Below are 19,020 nucleotides of genomic sequence, written 5' to 3' on the forward strand. Positions count from 1 at the left end.
TAATATATTATAGCTGCACATACTGTATAGTGCAATTTATGACCAAACATTTGCTTAAATACACAGGGCTGCAGAAATTTAGTACAGAGCACCCTGTTTCTTTGGATCATTAAGAGGAGGCTACAACTTGGCATGCTAATTTTTGAATACAAAAAGAAAAAACAAAATATGGTATTTTGTATGCAAAACTGTTCTGTTAGTGTCCTGTTAAGTGTTCTTCACATCCTAACAATTTTAACTATGCATTCATATTGCATATAAATCACAGTGCATGGGAATGAACAAACTTCTTGGTTTTAATAAATAATGAAGACTAACAAATTCTTCTTTTTAGAAATATACAACATGCTATGATAACCTTGTGCAAGTAGTTCTTCTCCAAGTTGAATTTCTTCAAGGAAAAACTTCTGAACAGCCTCTGCGTCTTTAAGGTCAGGTAACTGTAAGAAGATTCAAAGTTTCACTATATTAAAATAAACATTTTCACAATAAGTAGCTTTCCAAACATACCTACAGACACCTTCATTAACCACTTGCCACATAGGTCAAATTTTTTTGCTAGAAAATTACTCAGAATCCCCAAACATTATTATTATTAATATATACGCATACACACACATTATATATATACACACATACATACACACATTGTATATATATTTACTTGCGCAGCGGTTTTTCAATTAATTGAATGAATTTTACTGAGCCCAAGCACAATATAATACCCAATTGTTTGAGTAAATAGATACCCAACATGTCACGGTTTAAAATTGAGTATGTCTGTGGAATGGCACCAAACTACAGTACCTAACAATTTCTATATGCAACGTTTTAAAAACCTTTACAGTCTACCAGTTTAGTGTTACTAAACTCTGGTGCTAGAAATATTGCTCTTGCTCTGACATTTACAGTGACACCTCATGTGTGGTGCAATCACCGTTTAGCACATGAGCACGAGGGGTTGGTGTGCTTTAGATTATGTTTTTTTTTTTTTATATTGTACCTTTTGATACAAGATCAACTATACACAAAAAAACACACAAAAGCAACAAAGGAAATAGATGGAATGAAATTTGGTCGGTTCAACAGGGTGCAGCAATCTATTTTCAAACGTACTGTGGCTGTGTGCGAATCCATCTGCCACAACGAAATATGTATTGTAGAGGGTCGGTTAGGGGGATCCCTTCCTCTCTAACTGCTCTGTAGTTCCACCTTTTTCTCCAGCCTGGGGAAAGATTTGAAGGAGCCTATGCATTGCAGTTGCAAAGCTCTGCAGGCTTGAATGCAAAAACATAATAAATGCACTTTATTTGATCATTAATGGTGCATTTATTACTCTTTTTTTGTATAAAGCTTGACTATGCCTTTAAGGTCTCAATAATGACTCTTGCACAGGTGTTGAAAATAGGCAGTTAAAATAGAGAGCAGATGGAGGTGTTCACACTGCAGCATTAGCATTGCCATGCTTTGCGGTGAGGCAAAAATAACGCTGCCTGCAGAGTTTGGCAGGCATTGACGCTTACCTCCAATCACTTATATTAAAACGCACCACAAGCGTGCTGTAAACACACTGCAAAGCGCCAAAGTGATAATCCCCTCCCTTTTTTTCCCTCAATAATTTATTTAGAGAACACATGGTAAGTACTAGAGGTGCATCGAATTTTTGGCTGCCAAAACATATCGTCCGGAAATGGTGTTTTTTGCAATCAGCCAAAAGAAAAAAAGGTTCCGATAATGGCACCGAAAAGGGGGCGGTCCGCCACCCTTGTGCCGCACATTGCAGGGGTGTCATCCTGGTGTGCCCCAATCCTCCCCTCCCTCCTCCTCTCCTTGTCAGGCAGTGTGGCGATCTCCCTCTGTTACAACGGCTGCCAAAGAATTCAGCTCCGTGGCACAAAGTCCCCGCCTCCTGTGATAGACGGCACACTGATCCAATGTCGGGAAAATGAATCAGTGCGATGTGTATCATAGGAGGCAGGACTTTGTTACTGATCCATACATTTGTGTTCTTCTGACTTGACTACTGCGATGCTCTACTCGCTGGTGTACCTAAATCTACTAAAAATCGACTTCAATGTGTTCAAAATTCCGCAGCCAGAATCCTGACTAGGTCTGCTACAAGTGATCATATTACCCCTTTCCTGTTCACCTACAAGGCTATTCATGGCTTGGCACTCTATTAACTCTGAATTATTTTCAACTTACCCCCTCACCCCCTTATAACCTCCGCTCCTCAAATTCTGGTTTACTTTGTGTCCCCCTGTTCACAATGGGGGACAGAGCCTTCTCCTGCTACGCTCCAAAATTCTGGAATTCACGTCTTAAGAACATCAGAGAGTCGTCTCCTCTAAACTCATTCAAATCTAAAAAAGTTTTTCTTTAGACACGCTTTTACTTAATTGTCCCTTTTCTCTTACGTTATGTTATGTTATCCTGTGTATTTTTTGTGTTTTCCTTATAAAGCGCTAGGAGAAGCCTTTAAGCCTAGGTTCACAGTTGTGCGATGCGGGAACCAGCACGATTACAGCGCCGTGTCCCGCATCGCATCTCTCCTGCAGGCAGTTCACAATACCCTCTGCAAACTGCTGCGGGTGTCAATACATTGTTAATGACACCCCCAGATCGCTTCACAGATCACATCATGGACTGTGAAGTCGCACAGGAATTGGATCGCATAGGTGAGAACACCCATGCAATCCGATTTCAGTGCAGGAAAAAAAAAAAATATTCCCTGCACTTTTTTTTTCCCGCGAATCTAATGAGAGTTCACCCATACAACTGTATGGCTGAATTTGCTTGGCACAGACATCGCATGTGATCGTCACCTGCGGTGCGGGTGCGAAGTCTGAGATCACACAAGTGTGAACCTAGGCTAAAAGGCGCTGCATAAAATAAAAGTTTATTATTATGGTGATTTGGCCAATAACATACCTCTTGTATTAGAGTGCCTCCATTCAGAATTAGGGAGCACCTTTGGACAGCAGCATTGTTAATCATAGAGTGGGGGGGGGGGGGTAAATCTAACAAATTGAAGCTGAACTCCACCTAACACTTTATAAGCAGTTACAGCCAGATTTATTTTTATTTTGGGATAAAGGATTTACATAAAAGCCGATAAAATAAAAATGAATGTGCCTGGCGTTTCTTGTTGGCCTTTGGCCCTATTCCCATTATACAAAGGTCTAACTTCCCCTCTCATTTTTTTCTCTCTCTCTCTGTATGTGAGTATAGATGTGATAGCACACACTCAAACCAATGTTTGAGATTCTGATACAATTAGATAGCTGGGTGTCAGACGCCCTATCTTTGTAACTGTATCACATCCCTCTACCCTTTGTTGTAAAGTGGGTTTCCTCTTGGTGTACATGATGCACAAGGTTGGTATCTCTCCTTGAAAAAATAAAAAAGGAGTAGTAAATGGTTTGTCTCAACTCTAACTGCTACATCTGCAGGAGAGCTTGTTCTGTTGAAAAACAAGGACTTGTCCAAAATTTTAGGCAATAATAAAGTCAATAAACAGGGGTGCACCGAATGGAAAAATTTGGTGTCAAAATCGAAAAAGTAGGATGCACTTAGCCGAAAATGACAGTTTAAAAAAAATATTTTTATATAGAATATTATTATTATTATAGACACCACCAATTTAAATTAATATGAATTTATTGTTGGTCATTATTGGCACCTCTAAGAAAAATGCAGTCTGCAGTCTCTTGTATTATATCTGCAATAACTTACTTAAACACACTGCTAATAGTAGCAAGGCAGTGGTCGTCTTGGAGGAGTGTTTGGGGTCGTTATGTTGGAATACTGCCCTGCAGCCCAGTCTGCGAAGGGAGGGGATCATGCTCTGCTTCAATATGTCACAGTACATGCTGGCATTCATGATCCCCTCAATGAACTGTAGCTTGGTCTCATCAGACCACAGGACATGGTTCCAGTAATCCATGTCCTTAGTCTGCTTGTCTTCAGAAAACTGTTTGCGGGCTTTCTTGTGCATCATCTTTATAAGAGGCTTCCTTCTAGGATGACAGCCATGCAGACCAATTTGATGCAATGTGCGGCGTATGGTCTGAGCACTGACAGGCTGACCCCCCCCCCACCCCCGTCTGCAACAATACTGGCAGCACTCATATGTCTATTTCCCAAAGAAAACCTCTGGACATGACGCCGCGTACGGGCACTCAACTTCTTTGGTCAACCATGGTGAGGCCTGTTCTGAGTGGAACCTGTCCTGTTAAACTGCATATGGTCTTGGCCACCATGCGGCAGCTCAGTTTCAGGGTCTTGGCAATCTTCTTGTAGCCTAGGCCATCTTTATGTAGAACAACAATAGTTTTTTTCAGATACTCAGAGTTCTTTGCCATGAGGTGCCATGTTGAACTTCCAGTGACCAGTAATATGCCCCGTACACACGGTCGGATTTTCCGATGGAAAATGTCCGATCGGAACGTGTTGTCGGAAATTCCGACCATGTGTGGGCTCCATTGGACATTTTCCATTGGATTTTCCAACACACAAAGTTGGAGAGCAGGGGATAAAATTTTTCGACAACAAAATCCGTTGTCGGAAATTCCGATCGTGTGTACACAAATCCGACGGACAAAGTGCCACGCATGCTCAGAATAAATAAAGAGATGAAAGCTATTGGCCACTGCCCTGTTTATAGTCCCGACGTACGCGTTTTACGTCATCGCGTTTAGAACGATCGGATTTTCCGACAACTTTGTGTGACCGTGTGTATGCAAGACAAGTTTGAGCCAACATCTGTCGGAAAAAATCCTAGGATTTTGTTGTCGGAATGTCCGAACAAAGTCCGACCGTGTGTACGGGGCATAAGAGTGAGAGTGATAACACCAAATTTATTATACCTGCTCCCCATTCACACCTGAGACTTTGTAACACTAACGAGTCACATGACACCGGGGAGGGAAAATGGCCCCAATTTGGACATTTTCACTTAAGGGTGTACTTACTTTTGTTGCCAGCATTTTAGACATTAATGGCTGTGTGTTGAAATATTTTGAGGGGACAGCAAATATACACTGTTATACAAGCTGTACACTCAATACTTTTTATTGTAGCAAAGTGTAATTTCTTCAGTGTTGTCACATGAAAAGATATAATAAAATATTTACAAAAATGTGAGGGGTGTACTCACTTTTGTGAGATAAAATGGTATTTTTTTTTTTTATTCCGTAAAATCCCTTTCTCAGAAGTTCATTGACGGACACAGCATCTTCAGTCTTGACCTTAGGGTTAAATCGCCACCTTCAGGAGTAGGACTAGGAAGAAAATAAAAAACCAAGCACAGCACCACCACCCAGGGGCGGCCCTTACTGGCAGTAACCCCCCACTCTGCCACCGGCAGCTCAGTTCGTAATAAAGCAGTACAAACACAAACAGGAGGGATGGGTGCTGTGTCCGTCAATGAACTTCAGAGAAAGGGATTTTACGGTAAGTAGAAAAAAAAAATAAAAAAAATCAAATTTTTCTCTTTCGTTCATTGACGGACACAGCACCTTCAGTCTTGACCTTAGGGACGTCCCAAAGCAGTGTCACAACGAGGGGTGGGAACACAGAAAAAAATAAACTCCACCCACAACAAAACAACTCCCCAAAAAAGGAGCTGCAACCTCAGACGGCCACTTGCAAAATTTTGCAGCCGAAACACGCATCCGAAGATGCCCCAACATCCACCTTGTAAAACTTGGTGAAAGTGTGTACGACCAGGTAGCCGCCTTACACACTTGAGAAACGGACGCTTGATGCAGGAAGGCCCAGGAAGCACTAACAGCCCTGGTAGAATGGGCTGTGACGGAAAAGGGAGGCACCCGCCCCCTTATGGCATAAGCCTGGACAACAATCTGTCTGATCCAACGAGAAATAGTGGCCGACGAAGCCGCCAGGCCCTTCCTTGGACCAGCCACAGAGACAAACAGTGAATCCAACCTACGAAAAGGAGCCGTAGCAGACAGATACACCCGGAGAGCCTGAACCACATCCAAAGAATGTAAGGCGATCTTGGGATGAAACGGTCGAGGACACAAGGAAGGAAGAACAATGTCCTCATTTAGATTAAAGGCAGATACCACTTTAGGAAGAAACGAGGGCTGCAGACACAGCACCGCCTTATCCTTGTGGAGAATCAAATAGGGAGATTTGCATGACAAGGCCGCCAGCTTAGAAAACCACCTCGCGGACGTAATGGCCACTAGAAAGACAACCTTCTGAGAGAGCGTAAGTAGGGGGATCTCCCTAATGTTCTTGAATGGTGGTTTCTGGAGTACTGAGAGCACCAGATTCATTGCGTATCAGGGGAGCCACATGGTGAACCCCCTGAATAAACATGCGCACCAAAGAGTGAGCCGCCAAAGGCCGCTGGAAAAAGACAGCCAGAGCAGATATCTGCCTCTTGATGGTGCTCAAAGCAAGCTTCTGATCAACTCCATGCTGCAGGAACAGCAGGATCCTAGATACCGAATAGGAACGCGGATGTCAACCCACAGCCTCACACAAAGAGATGTAAGCCTTCCAGGTGCAATGATAAATCTTCTGAGAAGTGGACTTACATGCCCTCAACATAGTGGGAATCACAGAAGCCGGCAGCCCCAGGTCTCTTAGCACTTGGGTTTCAACAGCCATGCCGTTAAAGCCAGAGACGCTAAAGCAGGGTGGAATATCGGACCCTGGGACAGAAGATCCTCCCGCACCGGCAGCCGCCGGGGAACGTCCGCCGTCATCTGCAATACGTCGGCGTACCAAGGACGCCGAGGCCAGTCTGGAGGACCCCTCAGCCTCTACCCTGCGCAGCAAACGAGGAGGGAGTTTGAGAGGAGGGAAGGTGTTAAGGAGTTGATAATGCCCCCATGGAGCCACCAGCGTGTCTGATGCCTCCGCCAAGGGATCCCTCGTTCTGGCCACAAATTTCTGCACCTTCCAATTGAGACGAGAGGCCAGAAGATCTAGGTCCGGCGTGCCCCACCACAGGCAAAACACTTCTGGATGCAGCGATCACTCCCCCTGCTGAGGCCCCCCCCGATGATTGACGTAAGCCATCGCCTTGGTGTTTTGCGACTGGATCCTGACCGGGCGACCATGCACCCGCTGCAACCACGTGGAGAGTCACAGCCTGATCGCCCGCAACTCCAGAACGTTGATCGACAGGCGGGATTCCTCCGGCGTCCATTGGCCCTGGGCCGAATGGAGGCCCAAAATTCCCCCCCCAGCCGGTCAGGCTGGCATCTGTCGTGATCACAGTCCAATGGAGAGGAAGAAACGACTTCCCGGACCAAAGGGCCGGGGACCGTAGCCACCAAAGTGAAGAGTCTGCACTTTGCTCGATGGAAGAAAGACTTTCACCCTTGCAGAGTCCAGTATCAATCCCAAGTACTCCAGGCATTGGGTCGGAAGAAACACAGACTTCTGGAGATTCAACACCCAGCCAATCTCTTGTAAGGTCTGCATGGTGATCGCCACATTCACTCCCAGTTCTGAGGCTGAAGCCGCTCTCAGGAGGAGATCGTCCAGGTAACCCACGATCGCGATCCCTCGCTGTGTCAGGAGCGCCAGAACCAGAGCCAGCACCTTGGTGAAGACCCTCGGCGCCGATGCCAGGCCAAAGGAAAGTGCCACAAACTGATAGTGTGCGTCTCCGACCGCAAAGTGCAGGAACCTCTGGTGCCTGGTGCAGATGGGGACATGCAAGTATGCATCCTTGATGTCCAAGGAGGCCAGGAAATCCCCCTGATGAAGCACAGCCACCATGGAACGAACAGACTCCATCCTTAACCTCCGTACCCTCACAAAACAATAGAGGGCCTTGAGATCCAGGATCGGATGGACCCCTTCTTTCTTCGGAACTACGAACAGATTGGAGTAGAACCCCCGAAACCTTTCCGAAGCTGGTACGGGAACTATCTCCCCCGCAGTAGCAAGTCCTGTACCGCTCCAAACAAGGCCTGCCAAAGAGACGGGAGAAGATGAAGATTGGAGGGAAAAAACCTGTCTGGCGAACAAGAAAGAAACTATCTTGTAACCTGACAAAACCAGTTCGCAGACCCACTGGTTGGAAAAAAGAGAAGTCCACCCCAAAGGGGACCCCCCACCCGTAAGTCGGGCAGGGGTAAACCTTCATGCGGCAGTGGACTTGTCCGCAGACTTGTTTGGCTTGCGATGCCAAGGACGCCTTTGTCCATCTGCAGGAACCTTGTTGGACTGGGAACGCTTACCCGGAGACCCGGGTGGACGAAAAAGCTGCTTGTGAGCGGAAAAAGAGGGCCCTGACGACGACGGGGCTCCTTACCCTTTCTGGACTGTGCTCTTCCCCCCAGTTATGTCCTTAATAATGTCGTCCAGAGAGGAGCCAAATAGTCTCCCACCCTGGAAAGGTAATTCTGCCAAGGCTTTCTAATGCCGCGTACACATGAGTGGATTTCTCTTTGGAAAAAGATACAACGGCTTTTTCGACGGGATTCCGCTCAAGTTTGCCTTGCATACACACGGTCACGCAAAAGTTTGCTGAAATTACAACCCTCAAGAACGCGGTGACTTACAACACTACGACGAGCTGAGAAAATGAAGTTCAATGCTTCTGAGCATGCGTCAAATTGTTTCCGAGCATGCGTAGGGATTTTGCGCATTGGAATTGCCACAGACGATTGCATTTTCGGATAGGAACTTTTCCCGACCGAAAAAGTGAGAGCATGCTCTCAATCTTTTGCTGTCTGGAATTCTGACAGCAAAAGACTGATAGAGAATACACACGGTCGCATTTTCCGACGAAAAACTCATCGGTCTTTTGCGGGCCGAAATTCCGATCGTGTGTACGCGGCATTAGATGTCTGGTCCGCTGACCAACACTTGAGCCGAATTAACCGGCGCAGAAGTACGGCCGACACGGAGACCCTCTAAAGTAACGGGGCCATATCTAGGGCCGCATCACAGACATACTTAAGTCCTTGCACTAACTGGTCCGCCAGTTCCACACAGACTGGGGAAGCTTGCTCATTACTCAACTCGCGGTGTAACAACTTAGCCCATTCAGGAGGTTCTGTGACACTAGATCCTTGGCTAGCACCAGACGAAGAGTCAACCCCGCCAACATAAACAGACTGAGCAACCGCCTCGGCCTTTCTGTCGGCAGGATCCTAGAAAGAAGGGGACCCCTCCCCCGGAATCATGGTCGCCTTATTTAATCTGGACACCAGAGGGTCAACGACCGGAGGCAATGTCCATTTCTTCAATAAACGCTCTTCAAAGGGGTAATGCACCGAAAACCGCCTCGGAACTGAAAAGGAGCGCTGCGGGCGTTCCCAATCCTTGTAAATAAACTTATCACAATAAGCCAGGTAGGGAAACACCTTTGCAGACAAACTATGGTACCTATGAATTTCCATAGGCGACGCTTTAAATTTTTTTTACGGTTACCAGGTTTGAGTTACAGAGGAGGTCTAGGGCTAGAATTATTGCTCTTGCTCTGACGATCACGGCGATATCTCACGTGTGATTTGAACAGCGTTTACATATGCGGGCGCGACTTCCGTATGCGTTTTCTTCGCTGTGCGAGCTCGCGGGGACGGGGGCGCTTTAAAATTTTTTTTTTTTTAATTTATTTTATTTATTTTTATACTTATAAATTGTGTTTAAAAAACATTTATTTTTTACTTTTATTGCTGTCACAAGGAATGTAAACATCCCTTGTGACAGTAACAGGTGGGGACAGGTACTCTTTATGGAGGGATCGGGGGTCTAAAAGACCCCCGATCCCTCCTTTGCACTTCAAAGTATTCAGATCGCCGAAAACGGCGATTCTGAACACTGTATATTTTTTTAAAACCGGCGCTATTGGCAGCCGAGTAAACGTGAAGTGACGTCATGACGTCGCTTCCGCGTTTACAATGAGAAGGCTGGAACGAAGCCGCCCACAGCTTCGTTCCAGCCCGCCCCCAGCCACCGAAGGCAGCCGATTGGACACCGGGCCTCCCGATTGCACGGGAAGCCCGGTAAGAGCGGCGGGAGGGGGGGGATGTCCCCTCCTCCGGTATAACAGCCGAGCGGCTTTTAGCCGCATCAGTTGTTATATTCGGATAGCCGATCGCCAGCTCTAAACAACGGTACCGGGACGATGCCTGCAGCTGCAGGCATCATCCTGGTATAACCCAGGAAAGCCGAGTACGCACATCTGCGTACGGTCAGCGGGAAGGGATTAAAGTATTGCGCACTGCCATGATAAGTGCCCCTACCAGCGCCTTCTCATGCAACGCAACTGACGTGGAAGATTCTTCCTCGCTGTCTGAAAGTTCAGGGGCCACATAATCAGAACCGTCCAGACAGGGGCTGCCCGCTACAGCGGGGCCCGAGTCTGGATCAGAGTCCTCCCCAGAAGATGGAGGGGGAAGGGGGCGTCTTTTACCCCCCTTACGCCCACACGCCACTTCAACCCTGGAAGTGACTGATTCCAGGAATGCCGACAAAGCATCCAGGAGCACCGCAGACCCCGAGGAGCTAGCTGCCATTACAGGGTTGTCTGAGGGAGAGGCACTTGCTTCAGACACCATGCCGCCCCATGCTCGCCTGTCACTACCCAAGACCGAACGCCCTCTAAGGTGAGAAAAGGAGAGGAGACCACCCTCCTGCCACAGACTGAGGGCCCCCCCGAAGGACTCACCACCCTGACCGAGGAGCAGTGCTGTGCTGTCCGTCCTCCGGTAGATGCCATGAGGAGATCCGTGTGCCTCTCTTCTCAGCTTCAACTGCCGAATCCAGCACTAGAGGCCAAACAGAATTCCCCCTCACGTGGCTGCACGAACTTAAACTTAAGCTATTGTGACCAAATAGCATCAAACTTCTTCATTGAATTGCTCTGAAAAATTGAAGTTAAACTTACTGGTAATAGGATTTTTAAAACCGCTTACCTGTAAAATCCGTCAATGAATCTGGTAAATGTATGGACTGAAGTTGCGGCCTTGCAGATCTGAGCCATGGAGGCACTGCCCAGGAAGTACTAACAGCCCTGGTGGAGTGCACTTTAATATGAAAAGGTGGAATTTTCTTTTAAACCATAAGCTTGAACAATCACTTGACAAATCCATTTAGAAATAGTAGATTTCGACGTGACCTGTCCTCTTTTAGGACCTTCTGGCAACACAAACAAAATATCTGTTTTACGAATCTGAGCGGTCACCTTCAAATAAACCTTGACTGCTCTCACCACATCAAGAGAATGTAGTGACCTTTCTTCCGCAGAATGAGGCTCTGGAAAAAAAGAAGGCAGAATAATATCCTGGTTTAAATGAAAACCTGACACAACTTTTGGTAGGAAATTAGGATGAGGCCGTAATACAACCTTATCCTTATGAATAATCAAATATGGCTCTTTACAAGAAAGAGCAGCCAACTCTGATACTCTCCTTGCAGAAGATATGGCAACCAAAAAAATTAATTTCCTTGTCAAGAGGACCAAGGGAATATCTCGTATTGGCTCAAAAGGCTGTTTGTAACGCCGACAGGACTAAATTTAAGTCCCAAGGGTTCAGGGGTGACCTAACTTGAGGATTAATCCGCGTTACCTCCTGAATAAAGCTACGAACCAGAGAGTGTGAAGCAAATGGTCGTTGAAAAAACACTTATGCCCCGTACACACGGTCGGATTTTCCGATGGAAAATGTCCGATCGGAGCGTGTTGTCGGAAATTCCAACCGTGTGTAGGCTCCATCGGACATTTTCCATCGGATTTTCCGACACACAAAGTTGGAGAGCAGGAGATAAAATTTTCCGACAACAAAATCCGTTGTCGGAAATTCCGATCGTGTGTACACAAATCCGACGGACAAAGTGCCACGCATGCTCAGAATAAATAAAGAGATGAAAGCTATTGGCCACTGCCCCGTTTATAGTCCCGACGTACATGTTTTACGTCACCGCGTTTAAAACGATCGGATTTTCCGACAACTTTGTGTGACTGTGTGTATGCAAGACAAGTTTGAGCCAACATCCGTCGGAAAAAATCCTAGGATTTTGTTGTCGGAATGTCCGAACAAAGTCCGACCGTGTGTACAGGGCATAAGGCCGACACCTGGCCTTTGATAGTACTCAAGGCCAGCTTCATTTCTAATCCAATCTGTAGGAATTCAAGGATCATAACATATTTCCTGGGGTGCCAACCCCTGGATTCACACCAGGAGAAATATGCCTTCCAGACTCTACTCCAGGAGAAATATGCCTTCCAGACTCTATAGTATATGACTCTGGAGGCTGGCTTCCTAGCATTAACCAAAGTAGAAACTACTGAAGCTTATAGCCCACGTTTTTTCAGAATGTGGGTCTCAATAGCCAAACCGTAAAATTTAGCACTTGTAAGGTAGGATGGAATACCAGACCATGCGAGAGAAGGTCTGGCCAAAGTGGTAGGGTCCATGGGTCCCCTACCGCCATCTTTACAATCTCTGCAAACCAAGATCTCCTGGGCCACAAGAATCACCTCCTTCTTAAAAAGGTTTTAGTATTTTGTTTTGTGGGTTTCCTCCCCCAGGGTCTCTTTTGACCCTGGGACTGACCCTGAGGTATACCTCTTGAACCTGACGGTGGAGGCTGTCGTGACTGCCTGGAGGCTGATGCTCCTGGCACTGGAGAAGAAGCTTGTCTAAAAGAAAAAACGCTTAAACTTCTTTTTAACTTAAAAGGGAACTTTTTCCATTAGAAATTCTTTGGGGAATTCTCAGGGGAGGATACTATCAAAAAACAAATTTCCGCGCTTAGGAAAAAGGAACTCCAGCCCTCCCAGCAAAGAACATCACCTCAGTGAGGTTCAAAAGACAAAAATACTATTACAGGGGAATTGGCGCTGTTCAAAGTGGTAAAAATATGTTAAATAAGAAATAAATGACAAATAATTAAATCAAAAATATTCTCTGTGTTATAAATCTGAACCATACACAATAGAGTGCAATAAAGTGCAAAGTGCCAAAAAAAATATATAGATCTGAAATATATAAAATAAAAAAAAAATAAAATTCATGAATAACAACAGTGATGCTAATAACATCAAATGAAGTGCTAAATAGCTAAAGGAGCTAATTTAATAAACAATATCCCCATGTGATTCCAGAGCAAATTAAGTTAATAAATAAATATTTAGCACGTCTTTTGATGTTATTAGCATCACTGTTATTGTTCATGAATTTTATTTTTTTTTTATTTTATATATTTCAGATCTATATATTTTTTTTGGCACTTTGCACTTTTTTGCACTCTATTGTGTATGGTTCAGATTTATAACACAGAGAATATTTTTCATTTAATTATTTATCAGTTATTTCTTATTTAACATATTTTACCACTTTTCAACAGCGCCAATTTCCCTGTAATAGTATTTCTTTCTCAGGGGAGGATGCCATCTTTTTTGAGATGGTTCTAGGCTTCCGCGTGACTGTAGAAGTCTTTCTAGAGCCCTTTTTTGAGGTGCTTTTACCCCCCCCCTTCCAACCATAGCCGATGCACAAAGCAGAGGTACTACCAGAAGGAACGCATCCACTGCTTGAGCAACAGTCCAGCCCTGCTGCTGCTATTAATGCTCAGCCTGATGCAAAAGTAAATGTGTCAAAAGGAATGCCTGTGTTACCAAACCTCTTTCATGCCACCCTTGCTCTTTTGTCCCTCCGCAGCTTGCAGCAGTAACAATGGTGCTTTTAAACACACCTGCGCTGGACGTTGGAGGACGCCAATGCCACGCTAAGCCCCGCCCCCTCCGTCGCCTACGGCCCCCCTCCTCTCTTTTAAAAAAGAGCTTTCCCACGCAAGCGTGGGCTTCTGATCCTATGGGATCCCTTTTGTGAGGGGGGAAAAATGGCGAGGAGGGAGCCTGGGAGCTGCCGAGTAGGGCAGCGTGCCGGTCTTTTTTTTTTTCTTCTCCTAGTGCCTCTTCCTCGTGAAGAGGGGGAGAAAACAGCACAGGTGGGGAGGAAAACCCCCCTAGGACTTACCGGAGGTCTGCTGCTGGCTGGAGGAAAGGAAACTGCTTGTTCCGGACACAACGTGAGTTCTCTGAGGAAGCGTGAGAAGGTATGTGCTCAATACAGCCCCAATGGTGACACATAGGCATGACAACATTTACTAGAGGAGACATTTCATAAGAAAACTCAAAAATTTCTTAGCAAAAACTCCACTTACCTTTCCCGTCGCAGGGTTTTCTGTGGTAAAACCAACAGACCCAATCTTAACACTTCACGGTGGGTTCCGTTACAAACCTTCAGGAGCCGGGGATCCTCTGGGAAACCCACAATCCTGGACCTGTAATAGCACCACCGCCAGTAAAAACTTTTTTTGGCCTTAATACCAAAAAAGTACTGGATCCCAGGGTCCAGCTCTCTAAAAGAAGCGTTTACAGGCAAAAACCTTGTTTCTTCGTATACAAGGCCCGTGTACCATTCAATTTGGCCAAAAAGACACTTTGAATGGATCCAGCTGCATGGCTAGCCCAGCAAAGATTGATCCAGTGGAGCTCAGCACAGCACATCTTTACTCATGACCAACACCTTAGACACTGGCGAAAGAGCTGAGGTACTCCCAGTAGTGGGAGGGGTTATATAGGAAGTGGATTCTGTCTTAGGGCGTGCCAGTGTCCATCACCTGAAGGTAGCCTATAACCCACATAGTAACTACTATGGCTCTGTATCCCGTGATGTACGATAAGAAAACTTGCTTTCCAATAGTCTTTCAGGACAGCACCCGAGAGATCGTGGCTCCTCCAACAACAGGAAACACCTCATCATCCAAAAAACTTTAATAGGAGGCCTCCACCCAGCTTTCCTTCAGTTGTTTGTAGAGAACCTCCAGCCCTGGGTGAAACATATAAGCAACAGTTATGTCATAGTATACAGCAAAACAAAGGGCAGGATATTGCTGTCCTGAAAGACTACAGTATTGGAAAACAAGTTACCAGTAAGTCTAACTTGAATCTTCCCAAAACGTCTTTCAGGACAGCACCCGAGAAGATAATCAAGACTTACCCCATTAGGGTGGGACAACAGCCTGTAAGACTTTCTTTCCGAAAGCCTGGTCACCTGCCGTCAGAAGGTTTAACCTATAATGACAGGCAAAGGTCATCAGCTTTCTCTGCCCAACTCACTGCCGAAGCTCTTGTAGAATGAGCCCGAATACGAACTGGACTCTCTTGACTTGAAAAGGAACAGGCTTTTGTGATAGCCATTTTCAACCATCTGGCAATGGCTCCCCTGGTAGCTTGTCTTCATTTCTTTCTACCAGCCTATGGAACAAATAATGCGTCTGAACACCTAATGTCCTTAGTGGTTTCGAGGTGACTTAAGACTGCTCTCTTAAAATATAAAATATGGAATTCTTCTTCCTTCTTTCCTGATGGATTAGAGCAAAAATGTAGGTATAATATAGTATTAATTATATTATTAATAATATAATTATTATTATATTAGTATTATATTATACAATATAGTATAATCTCCTGAATTCGATTTTGGACCGAAGCTACCTTTGGTAAGAAATTAGGATATGTTTTCAGAACAATTTTGTCATAAAAAAAAAAAACAAAAAAAAAAAAAACAATGGCTCCCTGATTGACAAGGCTTGAAGCTCACTAGTTCGAGCTGTCCTTATAGCCATTGGAAAAAAACAAAAACAAAAAAAAAACAAAACAGGTTTTTAATGTAATCCGTCTCAGGGAGGCTAAATCAAATAGGCTCAAAGGGTTCCCTGGTCAAAGCCTGTAGAACAACAGATAAGTCCCACTTTGGGCAGCCTCTGATCACTACCGGTCTGGACCGGGTGAGGGCTTTGAAGATCGAATCACTAAGGGTTCTGATGAGATAGGCTTTTCCAAAAACACGCCCAGCGCTGCAACCTGGACTCTAAGGGTACTGACTGCCAAACCTTTCAGCTCCATCTTACAAGATCAGCTCCATCTTACAGGAATTCAAATATTCTCTAAGGGCCGGACGTAGTGCACCAGGAGTTGAAAGTAAACCTTGGACTAAATTGCTCTGGTAACACCCTTTCTACTGGATAGGAGGGTAGCAACTAACCTATCCGAAAATCTCTTCTTCCTCAAAAGCTGCTCTTCGGACTTGCTCATTGGGGAGGAGGAACTGACTGGGATGGACGTACAGTGAGTTTGCTCCCCTGGCCCAGGCAATCAGCTGCAGCAATTCTTAAGGATTCCCTAGACCTTCCCGGTCCTCCCATGCAGCACGCTGCTCAATCACCTAAATCAGTTGCTTCTGCTTCCAATGTCTTCGTGTGGGGCTTAACGGGAGCACTACTGAATCTGGAAACCCCTGGTGTGCTAGGGAGATTGCCTGATTTTTACCTGGAGACCCTGCCAGGTATACGGGTTGTGATGACGGGTGGATACGGAAAGAGGAGGAGGTGAGAGTGAGCAGTCGGATCCGAACCTCACCGGGAAAGCACGGGGGGAGCTGAACCCCGCGGACTGAGCGGAGAGAGGGACAGCGTGTCCACACGGAATCGAGTCCCACGGATAGCAGGGAGGAGGTTACCTGGTAACCGGCAGAACCCTGAAATATTTCTCAAGGAGCCTTCATATCGGCGGCGGGGAGTAGTATGGTTTTTCCCGTGTGCATATAGAGATTACCACCAAAACTACCAAGAGGTATGAGACATGGATAAAAGTAAAAGGTAAAAGGCAGCTTTTATATATAAATATCTGATGAACGTTTTTCTGGACTAGATTCAGCATATAAAGTAAAGCAATAATACTTGTGCTCTAACAGACCCTAGATCAGTGGTTCTCAACTCACCTAGTGCCGTGACCCCTTGATAAAATTTTCCAAGTTGTGGGGACCCCTAACAGTAAAATTATTTTCATAGCGTGGATTGTCAGCACTGAAGGCAAGACAAGTAATTTGCGCCCCTAACCCATAGATATTTAGCACTCCCTGAGTCCCTTTTACTTGTACAGTATTAAAACCCCTTATGTTACATTGTGGATGTACCACTCTTTTCCTTTGCTCTCCTTTCTTTCCCTTTTATCTCTCTCTATCCTAATTTCTTGTTTTTTTCCCCCATCCCTCTCTCTAGCCTTCTTTCTTGTTCTTTCTCTTATTCTCTCTCTCCCTTTTTCTTTTTTCCTCCCCCTCTTTTCCTCTCCCTTATATGTATTCTCTATTTTTATTCCTTCTCTTACTCCTTGGTGAGGGGGTGGGGGGAATAGGATGAGTGGCAGTGCTGATGGGGGGTGGGATCAGTGGCAGTGCTGGGAAAGTTCTGATCAGGCAACTTAGGTGCTCTTGATCAAGGTCATCTGCTGATCTGAGCACTGTAGTGGGGACTTTTAATGGCAACTACAATCACAAGTAGTGTTACTCACTGTGTCTTTGGCTTCACTGTGTCTCCGACTTTGTGGTGTCTCACAGCAGTAACCCCTATGCCGAAATCAGGAGATAGGGTCTCCTTCAGCCCCTTCCACTTCACATTCCTCACCAGTCAGCTGAACTCTAGTCTCCACCCCCCCAGCCATGCCGCGAACTGAATGGGCGACTGCAGAGAGGCTGAGTGGGCGGCCGCAGGCTCCAGGAACAGGCCAGCTGGGTGGCCCCGAAAAGGCTGGGAGAGCCTCAGGAACAGCCCAGGATTTGGTGACCCCTAGCAAATCGTCATTCGACCCCCGAGGGGGTCCCGACCCCCAGGTTGAGAACCACTGCCCTAGATGGAGACTATACAGATCAGTGGAAATAAGGTTTAATGTAAATATTAACATATGTATAAAGGTTGATGAAATTGTTGAAAATACAAGACTGTATATAAGAATAATAGCATCAACGGAAACCAAAAATCTGCTCTATGTTGAAGTAAGAAGGGGGTATAGGTGAGAGCTTTACTCCCTTATTGTTAATTATTCTAAGTAGAATATGCCTCCTAAAAGCACGCATACCCAGAAAACAAAAAGGGGATCATCAGGGGGGACAACTAAGAATCCCCACAAACCTGCATCGGCACAAAAGTCTGATATTAAAAGGTTTTTTCCAACAATCACAAGATCAACAAAACAGCTCTACTTTAAATGAACCAAATTTATCATCTCCAGCTAGAGAAATAGAGCATAGAACAAGTAATAGCCCCAGAGATAACACACACCATCATATGATGGATTTGGAGGGAGCAGAAGGTGGCCCCATATGGGATCTACAGGCATATATAAAAACTCTACCAACTAGAGAGGATATGGACAAATATATACACAGACTGGAATCCTCATATAAGTCTGAAATACAAACATTGAAATCATCTCTGACTGACACACAAAATAAGATCATGGACATTGACACTAAAATGGCAGCTACGGACCAAAAATTGTTATTACTAGAAGAGAAAAGGTTAGAACACGATCGATATTTAAGCTACATAACAAATACCACGGATGACCTCGAAAATAGAAGTAGACGAAACAATATAAGAGTTAGAGGTCTTCCAGAAACTGTGAATGCAGAAAATCTTAAGAAAACTCTCCAAGGTATATTTAACTCACTGCTAGAATGTCCAAGTGTGAATGAACTCGAGATCGACAGAGTCCACAGAATCCAAGGTCTTAAAGTCTATCATTCAAGAAAACCTAGAGACGTGATATGTAGAGTGCATTTCTTCCAGGTCAAAGAAAGCATTATGGCAGCGGCACGGCGGCATCGGGATTTTGAATATGGGGGTGCACAGATTATATTTTTGCAGGACTTGTCAAGGTATACGTTGATAAGAAGAAAAGCAGTGAAACCATTATTGGATATGTTAAGGGAAAGGGAAATCCTATATAGATGGGGTTTTCCCTTCCAGATCACTGTTCATCCAAATGGCCAAAAGATTATTTTTCGAGATATCGATGATCTTCCAGAATTTGAGTCATTTGCAACTGCCTTTGATCGATTTGCCGGCTTGGCCACATCCATATCAGGGATTGGATCGGAGACAATATAGAAGATGATAGAAGGCAGTGGTGGTGGGGGGGAGGAATGGGGGCGTCTTTTTTTTTTTTTTTCCTTC

At 45.2% G+C, this 19,020-nt stretch overlaps 1 protein-coding gene across 1 annotated transcript in view; it reads right to left on the minus strand.

The window, feature by feature from the left end:
• The window catches only part of TOMM20 (translocase of outer mitochondrial membrane 20), a 142,911-nt gene that overhangs the window by 24,695 nt on the left and 99,196 nt on the right, over nt 1–19,020 (minus strand). The window contains exon 3 of the mRNA XM_073627563.1: nt 359–440. Within this exon, the coding sequence (XP_073483664.1) occupies nt 359–440 (82 nt within the window). The remainder of the gene's footprint in view (nt 1–358; nt 441–19,020) is intronic.

This window comes from Aquarana catesbeiana, linkage group LG04 (genome assembly GCF_042186555.1).
Source record: "Aquarana catesbeiana isolate 2022-GZ linkage group LG04, ASM4218655v1, whole genome shotgun sequence".
NCBI lineage: Eukaryota > Metazoa > Chordata > Amphibia > Anura > Ranidae > Aquarana > Aquarana catesbeiana.